This window comes from Fukomys damarensis, unplaced genomic scaffold (assembly GCF_012274545.1).
Source record: "Fukomys damarensis isolate Sample0158 unplaced genomic scaffold, DMR_v1.0_HiC HiC_scaffold_16, whole genome shotgun sequence".
Classification (NCBI taxonomy): domain Eukaryota; kingdom Metazoa; phylum Chordata; class Mammalia; order Rodentia; family Bathyergidae; genus Fukomys; species Fukomys damarensis.
In genome coordinates, this window is record NW_022900928.1 from 11,458,520 (window position 1) to 11,478,048 (window position 19,529).

The following is a 19,529-nucleotide window of genomic DNA, read 5'->3' on the forward strand; positions in this document are numbered from 1 at the left end:
AAATCAGACCTCCCAAATTTAAAATCCAAAAATGGGTACACGAAATGAACAGACATTTCTCAGACAAAGAAGTAGAAATAGCAAATAAACATATGAAAAAAAGTTCAACATCACTGGTCATTGAAGAGATGTAAATGAAAACAATACTGAGATTCCACCTCACTAAAGAAAAAATGGCTGCTATCATGAAATCAACCAATGACAAATTCTGGCAGGAGTACAAGGAAAGAGGAAGACTGCTCCACTGCTGGTGGGAGTGTAAACTGGTGCAACCTCTGTGGAAATCAGTATGGAGATTCCTCAAAGAACTAGGATTGGAGGTCCCATTTGACCCAGCCACTCCCCTGCTGGGTATCTTCCCCTAAAGAATTAAGATGATCATACCACAGTGATATATGTGTACCCATGTTCATATCAGCAAAATATGTAATAGCTATAATGTGGAAGCATCACAATACCAATCAAAGGGAGACTGGATAAAGAAAATGTGTTTGGTTTGTTAAAACAATGGAATACTATTCAGCCATAAAGAAACAGAAACCAGAAATATTTATAGCTAAATAGGTGCACATTTCACTCTTAAGTGAAATAAAAAGGACACACATTTTTAAATATCAAATAGTTTCTCTAGGGTGAGAAGCTGAAAGTGTAAATAGGACTAAAAGGTGTAACAGATAATGTAAAATAGGAAGAAAAGGGACAAAGAGAAAGGGGAAATTGGAGCAGTAGTGCAAAGAAAAAACAGGAATGGAATCAATGAGAAAATGAAAAATAATGGAAACACAGTCTTTGTAGATTGGGAGGAAGGGAGGGGTTGAAGGGAGGGCAGGGGAATGGGGAAAAATAAAACCAAGATGGGTTATGTAAAGGTGCAAATAGCAGGTGACAGTGTCTCTCGTTCTGCTGACTCATCCTAGGTCTACAACTACAGCTCCACTCTGCTTTTCACTGTTCTTTCCCTTCCCCTTTTATGGCTGCACAAGTAGTGATTCTCTGTTGTTTAACTTACAATACTTCACCCTGTCCATCTTGTAAATAGTCTCATCACAAAGTACTCCTCAAAGATTCAGCTCTTGGGCATCTCCTTCCCTCCTTGCATCCTTGGAGATACAAGAAATAGAATAACTTTGAAAAGCAATCACAGTGAAACCTGAGCTTTGAACAGCTCTGGGATGCAATGAGTGTGTGTCATCTTGCTCCTTCCATAATGAAAGATGCAGCATTTTCCCCTAAGGCCACAGATTTGAATGGACAGGTCAGAATAGAGAATGACCTTAATATTTCATTGGAAATTCTCACAGTCGAGGTGACAAAACCCACAGTTCAGAAGAAAGATCATTTCCTGTCCTTCCCTCATGTAACACTGCAAGGTACAGAGAGAAATGTAAATGTATACCAAAGATTATGACTAGCAGTAAAATAATTGGTGCTGTCTGTCCTGGCTTTACATTCTGTCTTTGGAAGTGCAGGGCTGTCTAGTTTTGAAGAATGGCCTTTTCTTTTAAAAATGCCTCTAAAATTTTATTTAAATTTTGGAAAAATTTGTTATTATGTGTTTTCCGTACATAGTCAATAGTAATCCTGGGAAATCGATGCATATACCCATCTCCTTGGGAATTGGGCTTCTGAATTTGAGTGACAGCAGAGGATCCTTATCTAGCCTCTAAATTGGAAAAATGCCACAGAAAATGCAATGAAGGCAGGTGACCAAGGGAGACCGATTACCGTGGTGGATAGGCCTGTCATTTCTGTATAGAGACAAGGAGACCTCAGAGACACTAGCTATTTGAGAGACAGTCCTTCACTGAGATATTTCTTGGCATCTGCCCATTTTTCACTGAATTATAAGCCTCTCCCATCCTAGCACCTTAAGTGTTCCCCCTTAAGAATGAGCAACTGCTCTTTTGCAACTATTATTTGCTATTTAGCCACATCAGTAATTACTGTAAGTAGTCTGCATAAGAAAGAATTGTTTTGGAGACCAGGAAGCAAAAAGGTAATGCAAGTTTTTATTGTCGAAATTTCTAATAAATAGTAAACTATTACATAGGGTCAGGCAAAACTCACAATGGCATTAATTTCCCTTTTATATTCATGTATTATTCAGGGAGTGGTAACTCTTTAACTTGTAATTTTTCCCTCCACATGCAAAGTATATGCAATGTCAATACCTCTTATGGTCTCATTCTCTGGAGTTCAACACTGGCTATACTCTCCCTTCTTAATTCTTTATTAGAGTAGCTCTGAGTATTAAATTTGTATTGCAGTATTTCATTACTTAGTCTTTATTATTTATTTATTTATTTTTTAATGGTACTGGGGATCGAACTCAGGACCTTGTGCTTACGAGGCAGGCAGCAGAACCACTGAGCCTAATTACTTAGTTTCTAAATGCATCAAATTATCTCTCAAATGAAATGTAAATACTCCAAATGCACAGCATTTCATCATTTCTTCCTCCACATCAGGTTTTTTCTTTATTTATTTTGTTTGATACAAATACTAACAATTTTAAAACATTGCATATTATCTTTTTCTTCTGCGTTATGCTACAAGAGGATTAATTTGTCATTTTTAAACATGAGTTATAAACTGTTTTATGAGGGCCAGGGATTTAGCACAGTGGTGCCAGCGCCTGCCTTGCAAGAGCAAGGACCTGAGTTCGATCCCTGGTACCAAATAAATAAATAAATAAATAAGTAAACTGTTTTATGTACTCAGAAAAATTCATGACTTGTTTGTTTCTGTAGAGAATGAATGGATATTTCAGAGTCTAAAATAGAAATGACAATTTTCATTGTATACATTTAATGAATTTATTTGAAATAAATCATTATTACAATTTAAAAGTAATTTCATGATCTATTTAAGAGGACACACAGATTTTAAAAAGATGTTATTTAGATTGGAGAGTGAATTTGATGTAATAAAGGTAGTTTTCATAGAAATCATTTAAGCAGATTTGTAAAGAAAAAGGAGTTAACAGCCATAAAGAATGAGAAAGTAGATTCATTCATAGGTAAATGGGTACATTTAGAGCATATTCTCTTTCCTGTGTGAAATAAATAAGTCACACATTTGCAAATACCAAATAGTTTCTCTGGTGTGATAAACTAAAATAGTACTCAAGATCCTAACAGGACAATTAGCAACGCGAAACAGGAAGAAAAGGACCAAAGGTGTAGGGACAGTGAGAAGGATAGGGAAAGGGGAACAAGGGAAAAGGAAAAAATATGAGAAAATGTAAAAATGGAATTAAAGTGTTTGAAGGTGGGGAAGGGAGGAGGGGGTGAAGGGAGGGTGGGGACAAGGGGAAAAATGCGAACCAAGACCTGGCATCTAAAGGTACAAGATCCCAGTAATGAATGTAACTGTACTGTCTACCTAGAATGTACCAATAAATTCATCTTTAAAAAACACACTAAATGCTTGCCACTTGCATCTAATTATGAGAATGGTTAGTCCAATGATTCTGTGTGTTGAAATCACAACTCTGGTGCTTATCTCTAATCCATCAGTTCCAGATGACCATCCAAGGACTTATTTTTCTTTTGTGTGACTTCTCTCTGCAGCCAAAATTTCCTGGACTTGCCTGTACTCCCATCCCCAGGCAGCTCCCTTTCTCGCAGCTGACCTGATAAATGGCCAACAAGGTCTGGTTTCAGCAATGGGCACATTCCACTAGAAAACAATTAAAGTGACCGGAATCTGCAGAGGCCTAATAAATATTAGTAGGAGAAAGTACTAGGAGAGAGGACGTGCTATGAACTGTTTACACTGGAGAGTGACAAGGTACTTGGCAAAAGTGACACGGATATCAAGGAAGGTAATAGGACACTGAGGTTCATCTAGCTTTAAAATGAAATATGGGGCCGGGGATTTAGCTCAGTGGTTCTGCCACCTGCTTGACAAGCGCAAGGTCATGAGTTTGATCCCCGGTACCAAAAACAATAAAAAATAAAATATAAATAGAATGAAATGAAACTGAGCATTTGACATCCATCCACATTCAGTTCCATCCACACAGATATTAAGTGGATAGAGTTTGACTCAACCAAGGCAAAAGTTATGGGGGCAATGGCCTGTTGTACATTTACAGTGTCATAGGGAGAGGCTTCTCCTTGGTATTGTCTTAGTGTGGAGTTAACTATATTTTAAGGAGGTGTCATGGCACCCGCTTGATAAGAGCTAGACTGTGATGGCTTGTAGTGGCCACTTCTTGAGAACAAATTTCATTTTGCAGGTTTCTATTCCTCTGTCTGCTTTGGATGGAGATAAAACTTTAGTGGTTGGAGACAGAGTCATGGCCATATGTTTTTATCTGTGCAGTTTGTGCACAGGTGCTAACCTGTTTATGGACACTGTTGGTGCCTTGTTTTTTTTTTTTTTTTAATTATTGAGTTTATTGGTACATTTAGGGATACAGTACAGTTACATTCATTGTTGGGATCATGTACCTTTACATGGCAAGTCTTGATTCTCATTTTTTCCCCTTACCTCCTTGTTTACCACCTCCTTGACATGAGCCAGCAGATGGGCTAGCAACTGCTCCACCTTTCATTAAAAGCTCTTTAACTTCTTTGACAACTGGACCCATGTGTGTTTAACTTTGTGATGAAGGGAGAGAAATTTTCCCTCAAAACATCAACCCTTAAATCATCAAAATTGCAGGTGCCTGGAGAGGCTGTTAGGGGATCAAGTTGGGTCTTATCTGTTTTAGTTCACGCTCCTTGGTTCTCTCTTTCCTCGTAGCTTTCTGCTTCCAGAATGAGTCAGAGAACAGCCTTGAACAGACAATTCAGCCAGAACATGTGTTGATCATATATAATGTATATGTGAATAATAGTAGTCAATATTTAGACTCTGCAGGCACATGGCCTATAATAGAACTATTCAGCTCTCTTGCGGTAATGTTAAAACAAACAGATAATATTTAATTAAAAGGGGCGTGCATCTGTACATATTTATATCAGTGTATCAATATGTGCATATGCGTATAAGATTTGACCTTACACAATCGACTCTAATTTTGTAGAAGTGTTGTGTGAATGAACTCTTGTAGTTACAGAATCACTAAAATAGAGGGATCCTGATATCTCTACAGTATCCTGAGGAAGTCTTTGTCCACTTCTCTCTCCCTTGGCTACATCCTCGAAGGTCTTCCCCAGGACCAAATACAAGGACTGCCACCACTGCTGTGCTGCTGTTGCTGCTGCTATCTGTGCTTAGAGGAGCCAACAAAGAAATAAATGATGAGATTGGTGCTGCTGTGATACCAGACAAAGAAAGCAATCAAACTGAAGTAAATCAAGTCACTGGCATCAGTAAACCAGGGCCACAGAGAACCCGCGATGCCTATAGGCAGGCCCCAGAGGAGGAAGACCAGCGCTGTCAGCCCGATGGTCTCACATACAGCCTGGTCAGTGGCAACCTCCAGGAGCCACAGACTATCCCTGACCAGCAAGGCCAGGCTGGACCCACAAAGAACCACAAATAAAGATATCAGCCATGCAGCAGTGATGAAAGATGTAAAACAGGAATAATAGGGAAGATAAGATACAGAATATGTGTGCTAGGATGCTCAGCAGCAAGGACAAGGACCAGAGCAGGGCATACATGACACCTGACACGTGTCTTGGTTGGAGGGGTCTGTACCAGCCGGGCCACTGGACAAATGGGCAGTGTTCACCACTAGTGGCACTGAGCATGCTCAGGCTGGTGACGTAGGAGAACGTCACCACAGAGAACATGAGCTGGTGAGAGAATATGACCACCTCCCTCCACGAAGTCAGGTGGAAGTAGCAGAGGAAGCTTTTCACAAGATCTGTAATGTGGCCACAGAGGAAGAAGAAGTCTTCACCAGCCAAGGTGAGGCCATCAAGTGAGACTGCCTTCCTGAGCACGCGGACGCCCAGGAGCCAAAGCCCAGCTCTGTTTCCCATCAGCCCAACTAGGCAGATGATGAGGTCCAGCGAGGTCACTGTCATGATCATCATGTCGTTGACACATCCGGAACACGCCTGTTCGCTGGTGTGGGCTCTGTCCCGCAGATATTCAGAGGCTCTCCACTGGTGCCTGGAACACAAACAAGGGTTGAGCACCTTCTGTACGATCTCTGATTCCCAGAGCTACCTGTCCATATATGAATTACTGTCTTTGTGTAACAGGGGAAGAAAAAGAGGCTTGTAGAGATTAAGTAATTATGGGTTGGGGGCCCTAGGAGTTAGTCTCAAACCCAGTTATTCCCACCTGTGGAACACTTGGCTCTTTTCTACAATATAGGTCCTCCAAGAAGATGGAAATACCATATAATCTAAACATATACACTAACCCAACCAGGGGGAATTTATAGCTACAGAATTTCTTTGAATGGGAGGGGTCAGAATATTTTTCTCAGATGATAAATTTTAAAAGGACAGAGATACAACAGAATGTTCCCAAGACCAGAATTGCTTCCATATGTGGGAGATGTTTCAGAGACATGAAGAGAACGTAACCTCTTGCTAGTACCACTGTGATGATGGTTGATCGGGGTGGGCTAGACATGGCTCAGTGTATCGGCCAGTAAATGCAGGAGGACTTCTGTTTCCCAGGGGTCTAGTGCTGCACATGACACACTGTTTTTTATTAGTTTATATAGGTGAATGAGTATGTGAATGAGGAATACAATGATAGTGGACTATTTGGATGAGAAGTAAACGAAAATGAAAACATGATTTAAGGTATTAAGCACTCAGTTAAAATGATATGAGCAAAATTTCATTCATCATAATTCTTTTTAGGAGAGCACAGTTTTTTAAAAGTACTTATGTGTGATCAACTTTGAGAAGGAATCCAGGTAGTTCAAAATCTTCGTGGGTCTGCGGAGTACAGGACCAGGAACAGAGGTATTCATCAGTTTGCCTTCTGTGCTATCACTGTGGATGGTTAGACCCATTTTGAGAAACTCTGCACTATTCCTAGGGGAAAAATGGTGAGCACAAACCACAGTTGAGCCCTGATTTTCCTTTTAAATCAGTTCACAAAATGGCTCTGCTGAGCAATTAGAAGCTTTGTAGCGAACAGTGTCTGGGTAGGATTTGACTTCACACTGAACTGTCCAGTAATATATTGGAGACAGAAATGAGGTTGAGGTTGGGCCCTAAAAAGAATTCTTGAAGTGCGCCTCTATCTAAAGGAAGACGCTGAGGTCATCTGCTGAGAGGTAGACAAACTTACACTCAGTCAAAAGAGATTTTCACTTTGCTTGGAAATACGGAAAGTTTTGGGTGAGAAAACTCTTCAGGAGGGAAGTGAAGTGCAGGGCATGAACTGTACAGATACGTTATGCAGATTTTACCTGCAGAAGGAGGACCAGCTTATACCCAAGCGACTATTAACAAAATAAAGATACATTATGCACAGGTACAAATTCCCTGTGATCAATGCGATCGTTATGTATGCCTGAACCAATAAAATTAATTTTTAAAAAGTGATGAGGAAGTATTCCTAAGTCTCTAGTTTGAGTAAATAAAAAAAGAAGAGATTGATAAATATTGACTGAATCCTCTCATGGATGTAAGAGATGAGATTATTATGTCCATTCCGAGAGGACGGAATTGAGCCCAGGATGAATAATTTGTCCTGGCCTCGCACAGTGCGTTGAACCCAGCAATGCTGCCTCAGTATTCATTCTTTTCGTCCAGAGATTCAGGCTCACAGAACTGTTCATTGCAAACAGATGAGAGCAAAGCAAAGTGGTAACTCCCAGGTAAGTTCTAGGCTGGCCATCCAAATGATGTAAATGAAATCCAACAGTAATAAACGCAAGAAATGGAAGAAAAGGAAACCAAGGAAATGGGAGGGGTTCGGGTGGACGCTGGATAGGAACACATATCAGAATCCAGAAGTCCTCTCCTGACTAACCAAGGTATTTCTGGCTTTCAATTCTGAAGACTCACCTAGAAAAGGGACCTCTGGTTGGAAACATGATGCATGCTCTTCTCATGGTAGAAAGGTATCGAAATCAACTGCATCAATCATGATGTGCTTTAAACTGATTAACTGGCATAGTTTTGGTTGTACAGAAGATGTGCAAGTGAAACTAGAAATTCTTATTCCCACCCAAGAGTGTTTATTTTGCCTATGAGAGGTCACTGAGGGAAAATTACCAAGAGACTAGAGAGCATAAGGAGAGGGCTTTGGATTTTCAAATTCTCATGCTCCACTTGTGAAGTTGTGCGTAGGAAACTGGAGTGCTTCCTTACCTGCCTGGACATCCTGTCTTACTAGTACAAAGGGAACAATGGCTATGATATTTGTCCTTATAATAGTGGGGTGAATATACTTCACCGTTGTGTGCCTTAGAGTGCTTTACCACGCATTATCAATTTTCTTTACTTCTATATATCTTTGTAAGTAATCAAGTAAAAGTATTCCTCACTTATTTCACTTTGTGGTAACCTTTTCCTTTCTGTATGTTCTCCAGTATAAAAAGGAAATTAAACTTGAAAGTGAGAAAACCAATGAAACTGGAAATTACACTATTTCAGCTATTATATGACATACCTACAGGTTTTCGTGGTATTTAAATTAAGGATAAAGAAGCATTTTTACCATGACCCCAAATTTAAATCTTTGGATCGAAGACGAGAAGTGGAAAGATGATGGATCAAACGGAAGAATGATCTGCATGGCCCTATGGAGAACACCCACATATGCGTCTGCCACCAGCTAATTTTCAGAAGCAAGTTTCACATCTTCCCTTTCCTGGAAGGAAGTTCTGTGCATACAGCTCCCCTGTGTAGCACACTCTAAAGTGGAAACTAAGTAATGTGGGGTTTTTTGTTGTTGTTGTTGTTTTTGTTTGTTTTTGGTACCGGGGATTGAACTCGGGTCCTTGTGCTTGCAAGGCAGGCCACCGAACCGCTGAGCTAAATCCCCAGCCCCAGCAATGTGAATGTGTACCGAGAACAACAAAGTTTGGAAAGACAACGATGGGGATGTATCCTTGCCTTTTTTGCCTTCTTCTGCCTCATTGTAGCAAGCTGATCTCTGCTGATGAGTGAGAGCATTTGTGGGATTGAGTGACACAGTGGACCTTTCTCTACCTTCTAAATCAGGAGATGCGAACAGGAGCTGGAGTCGATGTTAGGAAACAAGTGAGGCTTGTCAAGATGCTATCTGAGTCCTGTGATTTCCTACACAAGGACTGAGAACAAATTAGAGAATGGAGCGCTTTGAAACATGAATCATCACCAAAATGCTTCTGGGCGTCTGTCCAATTTCCACTCACATAAAACCTCTCTTATTTCACCTTATGTGGTTTATCTCACTATAAGTAATTCACATTTTGATATCTATCATTGCTAATACTTGGCCTAGGCTGCAGCAGTGTCATCCGATATAAACTGGGTATGAGGCTTTAAAATGAATTAATGAGGCATTTCCGAGGACCACTCAAAGTTGTCTCTGGCCACTTTGGTTTGATTGATCTAGCCATAATTATTTCATGTGTATGATTTAACCCTAAATGACAGCAAGGTGAAAGTCTCCCTGAATTCCATTTTCCAAAGTTCACCTTTCTATGCTTCTCCTTTGTATTTCTGTTATTACTATTGTTTGGAATAGTAAAATGATGTTTCTATTTTCAGTTTTTTCATATTAAGAGACGAAAGAACGGAGGGCAGGGACAAGGGGAAAAAATGAGAATCAAGACTAATTATGTAAAGGTACAGGATCCCAATGATGAATGTAACTGTATTGTATCCCTAGATTGTACCAATAAATTTAATTAAAAAGAAAAGAGACGAAAGAAGTCTTCCATTAATAATCATGAAGAGTTTAGCTCATATGCCATATTCTTCTTCCTCTCTCCACTCCACAATATATTAATGTACTTTTCTTAGTTATAAACACTAAACTTTCCCGATTTCCACCCTATGATTTCTCTTCTTTTGTGTTGTGCAACAGATAAATTATTTCTTATTTTTAATCGCATTTACATTGCAATCTATTTTCAGCATTGAAAATGTCTTCGATAGGCTGAGCCATTTTGCAAACACTGTGTATCTTGCAATGGACTGAACTGTATTTTTTCTAATCCATAGGTAGAAATCCTAACCTCCGGGTCCTCAGAATATGATGATGTTGGGAATTGGGGTGATATATGAAAAAATGAGGCTGAAACTAGTCACTAGGGTGAGTTCTATTCCAATCTATCTGGTGTACTTAAGAGGAAACTTTCTAAACACCACCTTATTCTGATGTACACCTGCATATGGAAACAAACAAAAAAACTCAATTCAGCTCATTACAAGATACTTACAAAGTATTTCCTCACTGAATTAATCCATTGAAGAATTCTTCTAAATACTTAAATAGATTATAATTGAGAGACATCTGAAACCCTTCCATATCATTGGTGGGAGTGTAGACTAGAACAACCACTATTGACATTAGTATTGCAATTCCTCAAAAAAAAAAAAACTAAAGCTAGAAATTTCATTTGAAAGGGAGGGCAGGGGCATGGGGAAAAAATGAGAACCAAGACCTGTCATGTAAAAGTACAAGATCCCAGTGATGAATGTAACTGTACTGCATACCTAAAAAGTACCAATGAACTCACTGAGAAAAAAAGAAGAAATTTCATTTGACCAGGTATTCCCTCCTAGGGGTCAACCTAAGAGACTTGAGGACATCGCATTAGAGAGATATAGGTTTATAGCAGCTCAGTGTATAATAGGATAAACAGGAGGGAAGCATCCTAAATATCCACCAACAAACAATAAATAAAGAAAGTGCAGTATTTGTACACAAGGAATAGCACTCCCTCATATAAAAACCCAAAATATAAATAAAGAGCAAAATGAAAACTAGATCCTGGGAAATATGGAGATTCACCTTTTGCAAATCGGGTAAAGGAAAAGAGATGGAGGTAAGGCTACAGGAGGGGAGGACAAAGGGGTGAAACAATTAAGATGTGTTACATATCGGTACCGATTCTCTACACAGATAAAAAAAGAGGGAGAAAGAAGGATATGCTATGTGTTCTGAACTGTTCACAGTTTGCAAGAAAGGCGTTTGACCCATCTGTTAGTATGGGGAAAAAAAGAAACATAAACTTAATATTGAGAGATAATAATAACAGATAAAATGGAAAGTTTAGGAAGTGGTGGCCTCTGCAGAATGGGATTCAGGGAGATTTTTGAGTGACTGTTGTGTAGACTTAAAACAGACATGAATGAATTTCTGCTAGGTAAAGAAAACATGAAGGAAAAGTTCAGACATAGCAAGACTTAAGTGACCCTGGGCCATACCTCATTCTTTATTTATAAAGCTTCATAAGCATTTCACTTTGCTTGACATTGCTGCTGCCTGGGCTCAGAATTGGCAATTAAAGGCTTCAGGATAGCGATTACTTACAGGAACATAAACCACATAAGATAAGAGAAGTGGATTTGTGAGTGGAAACTGGAAAGATGCTCAGAAATACGTCTGTAAGAGCTCATGTATCAAAACCCGCTATTCTCTCATTTGTCCACAGTCCCTAGGAAGGAAACCAAATGGGCTGTATCGCTTGTTGATGAACAACACTTGTTCTCCAGGTTGTATTTAGGTCGCATAAGCAGCTCCTGATTTAGAGGACAGAGAAGAGATCTGCTGTGTCCGTCAGTCCCAGAAAGGCTTCCCTCCTTCAGCACAGATCTGCTTGCTAACTCCAGACAGGAGAATGCAAGAAAGGTAAGTGCATATAACATCATATTCCTTATTTTCAAACCTTGTCAGTTTTGTCTACGCTTATGAAGCTCTGTTTCTACTTTGGGGTGTTGTAGACCCGGGGTTCATGGAGCTTCCGTCAGGGAAAGGGAGAAGACATGAGGCTTTCATTTGAAAAGCGGGTTCTGGGAGCATCAAATATGTGTGTTCATAAAAGGGTTCTCTTGATGATTCTCCATTTTGATTCATCTCCCTACTCCTCTGGGATATTTCCAGGGGAAATTCTGCTTTTTCATTATAGAAAGAGCAAGGTTAACTGCAGGCATTTCACTCAAGAGCTGAGGTTTCTGAAATCTAGATTTTATTAGGTTTTTTTTTTTTGCCTTCATAGTTATTCTCCTTCATATACTTGTGAAGATGCCCAAAGGAAAAGGTTATCCAAAACTGAAATTACTCAGAAGCTTTTCTTTAGGTGTCTATTCAAGAAGAAAGACAGAATTAAGGGAAATTCACAGTCCACAGTTTAGCACCCTAACACAAGCATCGGTGAAGCAGGATGTCCAATCCTAAATTATAAAAAGAAGGGGTGAGTCATTTCTGGGGGAGACCATAGCCATAGCACCAGTTGTAACAATAGGAGGGGATGGCCAGGCAGGTACAAGCACTCTGCTGTTCAACTCACAACCACAAAGGCAGAGGTGAAATAAAGAGCAAAATAAGAGAAATCATAGGAAATAGGGAGGCAGATCTAAAATCCCTCTCCTTTTGCCCTCCAGGGTCCTGGTAGTGTTTCCTAGTGGCTCTAAAACACATATGCAAAATACACTGTCCTGGGTGGGAACAGAATTTCTAGTTTTCCAAACATATTTTCTTTGTTCAGGCCAAGGCTATGGCATCTTGGCTGTGTAAGAGAGGGCATGAAGCATCCATCTACTTCTTGTGTTTCTGCAGCAACAGGGGAGGACACATCCTCTTTCCTCCTGAAGAGGTGTCTTTTATGAGCAAGTCAATCAGGACTCCAATGCCATGACTGCCTCTGTAAGGAAGGAGAGGGTTTCTGGGTCTCGATAGCTGCTCCTATTTAACATCCACGCACAACTCACACCATTCCCATTTCATTGTCTTCCCTTTCTCTCAAGTATTTATTGATTCTAAGTTTTATTTAGTCCATAAAGTTGAGGTCCCACTTGGAAATGACTGCTCTGCATTTGCCCTCATCTGTTTGTAAGCAACAGCTCTCTGGTGCTGAGTCTACTGGTCACAGGGAAGGATCCTGAGCAGCACTGCTGGGTTCAGTTCACAGTGTGCGTCCAGGACAAATCCTTCAGTTTGTATCCTCCAACTCCATCTTCAGTAAAATGGAAATACTACTGTCATCCTATAGGTATTTCAGAGGATTCAAAGTGACAATGTATCTGTCCGTCACTTGTTAATAGTCACTCAGATATAAACTGGCCCTTTTGTTCCAGACATAAAGTGCATGAGCATGTTCTTTTACATTTGATGATCTGCACTTCTATTTCCTTCCAAAGATTCCTCACACACAAAAGCATTCATGTACAAACAGAATGAAAATCTCCAGGGAGATACTGTGGAGTCCATTTACATTGCACACCTCCCAGCACAACACTTAGCTGTCTTCCTTTGAATATTTTATACTTCAAATACTTCTTTTCAGTGGAAGACCAACCTCAACCTCAGTTACCCTTTCATCCTCTATAATATTGGGCATTTCTGTTTGAACTCAACTCCTACCCCACACTGTACATTAAAATGCTTCTATGTCCTCAACAAAGCCAATTTATGGACTCACTTTATAAATGCACATCAGAGGTCAACCATTTGTCTGTGTTCCTAGGGACACCAGTGAAGAGCTTCTGAATGTGAGTGCAGCCATCGCAGATGGTGGCACAGAACACACAACAATGAATCGGAGTGCTCCCGAAGCTGGCAGCCTTTGGATGATGATGCTCGTGCCTGATTTGCTCCATCTGAAGTAATTTCTTTAAACACACTATTCTCCCCAAAATAACTATGATAAATGAAATTTTTATCATCTTAACTGGCTATTAAAATATCTTTAATTCGCCTTCCTTTCGTTAAATTTTTCAATTTACTTCAAATGATCTACTACCATTATATTCTTCCTTCATGTGTTTATTCACTAAGTTACTACTGAGAATGTCACACACCACATTAAAACCTGGGGGAAATGAAAGACCTCTATCTTTAATGGCTGACACACTGAGCCATTTTAAACCCACCATGACCAGCCATCATCACAATGTGCTTGTAAGAGGCTACATCCCTTTCACGTCTCTACAACCTCTCCCGTATGGATAGAGAATTCTGGTCATGAGAATCGTCTGGTTTGTTTCTGTCTTCTTGCAGCACTTCATGTAGGGATAGTAACTGGACCATGACACAGCAATACTTGGGTTCACAATCCTTCCTTAGATCCTGTCCTTGACTGTTCTCTTCCTTAGAAAGAAATTCTGAGACACGTCCTAACAGCTGGCAGGAATTGTTTGGGTCAGTATGATTAGACTATAGAATATTTGCCTCTCATAGAGGATCTATACTGCAGTAGAGAGAGCCCAGTAGTCAGAACCCACAGCATGGGTTTGCATCTTCATTCCAGGACTCCCAACCACTAATTATATAATCTCGGCCAGACTTTGTCACTTCCCCAGCAACACAAAGACAGCAGTTCTGATATATTAAGGTAAGGGAGCTGACGAATAAGAGCGTGAAACAGGTGCTGAGTACTTTTTGTATTCTTAGGGACACCTGTGGAGAGTCTCTGACCTCGAATTCAACCATTCAACAAGAAATCACACCAATGAACGTGAGTGTTCTGGATTTTCGCTTTGACAGGATAATACTGACCCTGGAGTGGCTGAACATTATCTTCACTCTGGTTGGGCTGGCAGGAAACGCAGTTGTGCTCTGGCTCCTGGGCTTCCGCATGCGCAGGAACGTGGTCTCTGTCTACATCCTCAACCTGGCAGGAGCTGACTTTCTCTTCCTGGGCTGCCACCTCACAGGCTCTGTGAATGACCTTCTCTATGCCTTCAATTTCACCTCTGGCACAATTTACAGGTTTTTATTCCCTTTGATTATGTGCTCCTACATCACTGGCCTGAGCATGCTCAGTGCCATTAGTGCTGAGCGCTGTCTGTCTGTCCTGCGGCCCATCTGGCACAGACACCGCCGCCCAAGACACATGTCAGCTGTCATATGTGCTCTGCTCTGGGCCTTGTCCTTGCTACTGAGCGTCCTGGTACATGTATATTGTTACTTATCAGTTGGGTTTTCCTGTTATCCATGTCCTACAATGTCTTTCATCACTGCTGCATGGCTGATCTTTTTGTTTGTGGTTCTGTGTGGGTCCAGCCTGGCCTTGCTGGTCAGGATTCTCTGTGGCTCCAGGAGGCTGAGACTGACCAGGCTGTATGTGACCCTCGGGCTCACAGTGCTGGTCTTCCTCCTCTGTGGCCTGCCTGTAGGCATCCTTCTGTCCCTGTTGTCCTGGTTTACAAGTACCAGTGACTTTATTTACTATAGTACCATTACTGTGCTCATGTCTGGTATGAACAGCAGCATCAACCCCTTCATTTACTTCTTTGTTGGCTCCTTTAAGCAGAAACAGCACGAGTGGCAGAAGGGAAAATACCTGAAATTGATTCTCAAGAAAGCCTTAGAGAGTGTAACTGAGGTGGAGACAAGTGGACAAATGCGGTTTTCCTCTGGATAGTGTGGAGAGGTCAGGATTCCTTCCCATTAGTGTTTCTAGGGGTTCGTTCCTGGAAGTAGAACCTCTGTAAGACTGAAAACATGATTGCGTAAGGTCAAACACTGACACAGATATAGATAGTATGGATACACGTATAAATAAAGTTATAAACACATACATTTACGTATGAAAATACACATGCACGTATGCTCACAAATGCACTTTTATTTAACTATAAGCATTTGTCACCCACCAGGAACTCCATCTTTGCAGCAGCCATAGCGAGAAGCCATACTCTCCTCACGTCCCTAAGCCATGATCTATCTGCCCCATTTTGCATGCAATCTTCATAGAGATAAAGCTATCAAGATCACTTCTTCTCTGTGAATTCCTGAACACAGATAATTTTTGGCCCATGTTGGCTTGGATTGGCTGTGCAAATCCATCATTTCCCTTTTTATTGGCACCTTTAAGCACTCACTGTAACTGCAGACCTCAACCTGCTTCTACGGGAGGCTCTGTCGGACTCACCTGAGGAGGAGGACTGTGAGGGCAGCTTTGCCCCAGGAACCCTGGACGCCTGGGAAGCAGCAGGGAGCAGTGAAGAGGACCCTCTTCATCAAACCTGGCTTTTGGAATGAACACTGCCCTGCCACGCTTGACTGCTCCTCTCCCAGGCTCACGCCTCTGAAATCCTCAGTGATTCCTTGGGGTCTTGAACTGATTTATTTCAATGCAAAATGTCAGGTTTCTTCAGAGAAAGCTCTATGTTAGTGTGTTCTACCTTACTTTAAAAGTAGAATACTGTATGGCTTTCTAGTAAAACTATATAATATCTGCTCTAAATCCTTTTTTTGGACTTTTTCATTTTCAGTTTCATTTCAATGGAAATAATCACCTTCTCAGTCCCAATAACTCTACAGATGATGCTATAGACATGATGGTTTAAGATAAATAATCCCATACTTCTGCTAGACTCTGCTCTTCTAGAATCATATTCCATCCTGCGATTGGGACATTATTGAAAATTATCTGCATGGTTTAGAGTGAATGTGTCTATGAGTCTCACTACATCATCAGGTCTTTTGGAAAACAATGTATTTAACAATAACATTTGACTGCATTTGAACAGTCCAATAGATTCATGAGAAATCAGGAGTAATTTGTCTCTGATAGGGTGCAAAGCTATTTTTGGATTCTGGTTATGAAAAGCAAGTCCTTCATCTTTGAAAACTGGTGTTCAATTAGGTCTTACCCAGAGTGACATAAGTCTAGAAGTAATGGAACAAGTCACAGTTTAACATTTGACTTTCAAGGTTTATATCAAAGTGGAAACTACCTCTGACAACATGTATTAACATTTTAAAGATCTATTAAGTTTCAGAAGATGAAGTAAGTCTCAAGATTTAGCAGCAATATTTTGGCTCCCTTTCCTTCAGTCCAGTTCTTAGGCCTCATGGGGGTTAGAATTAAACACAACTGATCTTCCCATAGTCATACAAATTATATTAGTAGAACCTGGGTCCAGGACAGAGTTTAGGATTATTTAGCACCAGTGGCTACTCATTCTATGAAGAACTCAAGCACACAGAAAGAATCACCCCATCAGGATATGTAGACACAGCAAAGCTCTGCAGATCACAGCTTTGATGCTGCTCCCCAGACACACCTCAAAGAGGCAAGTTCAAAAATGAACTTTCAGAATACAGAAGACAGTAACATGTAGCTTTGAAAATGCCCCGACTAATATTTTTCAATGTTCCCAGTCAAATATACCCATGGCTGTCACACCCCAGCACAGTACACAGAAGTCAGGTTCCCTGGCTCCAGATCAAATGGTCTCCCAGTCCACCACAGCGAATCCTCTGCCATACACAACATCCACACACAGCAGTGTGGCTACAAGTGAGGGATCCTCCAGGGCTGAGAAACAGGAACAATAGGAGATGCAGTGAGTGCACAGGCAGACTGCTTTGTTTTGATGTCATCAGCCCTGCTTGGCAATTATTCCATAGTAAGTCATTGCCTCATTTGTATAGCTTTGGCTGAAGAAATCTCCTTCATAGGGAGCCCTGTGGATGAAATACAAGAGAGAAAGAAAGAAAGAATGCATAGCTAATGTAAGTCAACATTACATTGCTCACCAACAAATTAAACATTAAGCCTTTTGTACTTTGATAGGGAGGATATACCTTAGTGTGACTAGTGATTAGAAATTTAGAAATTAAATCCAGCAAATCTTATAGAAACTCTTTTAAAATGTGTTTGATATAGGACATTGATTTTTAGATCACCTCACATTTCTCAGGTCATGTTATACATTTGAAAAAGTAATAGACACATCTCCATAATATGGCGATACCTCAAGGACCTGGGACTAGAGGTTCCATTTGACCCCGCCATCCCTCTGCAGGTATCTTTCCAAAAGAATTAAAGAAATCATACTACAGTGATATATGCATACCAGTGTTGATAGCGGCACAGTTGGTAATAGCTAAAACTTGGAAACAGCCCATCTGCCCGTCAGTTGGAGACTGGATAAAGATGTGGTTTTTCTATAAAATGGAATACTACTCAGCTATAAAGAATGAGAAATTAGATTCATTCATAGGAAAATGGATACATACTGAGGATGTACTCCTAAGTGTAATAAATAAGGCACACGTGTAAATGCTGAATAGTTTCTCTGGTGTGAAAAGCTATAATGGTACATAAGATCCTAATGAGATAATTGACCATATGAAATAGGAATAAAAGGGCTAAAGGTGTAGGGAAAATGAGAAGGGTAGGGGAAAGGGAATAAGGGAAAAGAAAAAATATGAGAAAATGAAAAAATGGAAACAAAGTGTTTGTAAATGGGAAGGGGATGAGGGGGTGAAGGGAGGGCAGGGACAAGGGGAAGAAATGAGAACCAAAGCCTGTCGTGTAGAGGTACAAGACCCCAATAACGAATGTAATTATATTGTATACTTAAAATAGACCAGTAAACTCAATAAAAGAAAAAAATAATAATAATAGACACAAATTTCAGAATCTCTGAGGAACCACATAGAGAGATGTGATGCAGACTGGCCTGTCCTTGTATTTCATATTCATTTCTTCCTTTGTAAATAAAAACTAGTGGTAAAAAAATTTTCAATGCCGAATGTTACCAGTGGAAGATAAACGTTTACTATATTGTTTTGTGTCCTGAATGCCATAGACTTCTCCACAATCAGCCCTGTGTACATATGTAATCAACATAATATTCACCTGGGTAACCATCAACCCCCAAACTTGTCCATCACCCTTATCATCTTGCTTTAACCTGCCATCCACACCATTCTCAGCATTCATTCTGACCAAGGAGTCCCTCATCTCGTCATTACCCACGTTGGTATGAGCTCAGTATCTCAAATTTCACATCAGAGTGCCCAATGCTCTTCTCCTACCCAGAAAACTCTTTCTCCTAGAGCCTCAGCTCCCAGGCCCTTCCTAACCCATGCACATTCCGTCAAGTCTCTGGACCAATGTGTCTCACTTGTCACCACTTGCATCCTTGTCACCACTTGCATACTTGTCGCCACTTGCATCCTCGCCACATTTTGTTTCTCTCTTCTGTCGTTAAAATCTCGGCCTTTCACACACTCCCCACCCGTGCCATACTCTCCACTGCCAATTTCACACACAGAATCCACCTGGTTTAATCCAGTTCTCCTGCATTCTCTGTGTATTTCTGGAAGTCTGTGTGGCCAGAATGGTGCTGCTTTCTTTCAGCTTGTGGGTGGAAACTATGCAGTTCTTAGCACAGACAAATTTTGAAGGAGAAATAATTATTGTTCAGTGCTATAGTCTTAACTAATAAAAGATTTAAGAGCAATGTCTGTAATAAATTTTTTCTTCACAGAATAGCATCTTGGAAAATATTCACCTTTATTTTGACACATCTCTGTGGCATTTAGAAAGAAACTTTGGCCCACACTGCTGCTTGAATATAAGAAATGAGGGCCAGGCACTGAGGTAGGCCCTTAAGTAACAGCTAAGAGCTTGTGCTTGATTATTAGAAGGTTTCCCAGCCCAGTTTGCCTCCCTTCGCATTTCTGGTAAGGAAGAAGCT

General features: G+C 40.5%; 1 protein-coding gene and 1 pseudogene across 1 annotated transcript; one reads left to right on the forward strand and one right to left on the reverse strand.

Annotated features, from left to right (window-relative positions):
* Positions 1–5,215: 5,215 nt before the first annotated feature.
* Positions 5,216–5,996, reverse strand: LOC104853456 (annotated as a pseudogene).
* A 5,406-nt stretch (positions 5,997–11,402) lies between these two features.
* LOC104853463 (mas-related G-protein coupled receptor member X1) lies at positions 11,403–16,293 on the forward strand. The gene is made up of 3 exons (XM_033764081.1): positions 11,403–11,721; positions 13,556–13,693; positions 14,482–16,293. The coding sequence occupies exons 1-3, from the start codon at positions 11,711–11,713 to the stop codon at positions 15,452–15,454; spliced, it is 1,122 nt and encodes a 373-aa protein (XP_033619972.1). The 5' UTR covers positions 11,403–11,710; the 3' UTR covers positions 15,455–16,293.
* The last annotated feature ends 3,236 nt before the right edge of the window (positions 16,294–19,529 follow it).

What these genes read in the sequence shown, in the direction of transcription:
- LOC104853463 (XM_033764081.1), top strand. An exon ending in CCTGATTTGCTCCATCTGAA is followed by an intron (nt 13,694 to 14,481) that starts GTAATTTCTTTA and finishes TTGTATTCTTAG; the next exon opens with GGACACCTGTGGAGAGTCTC.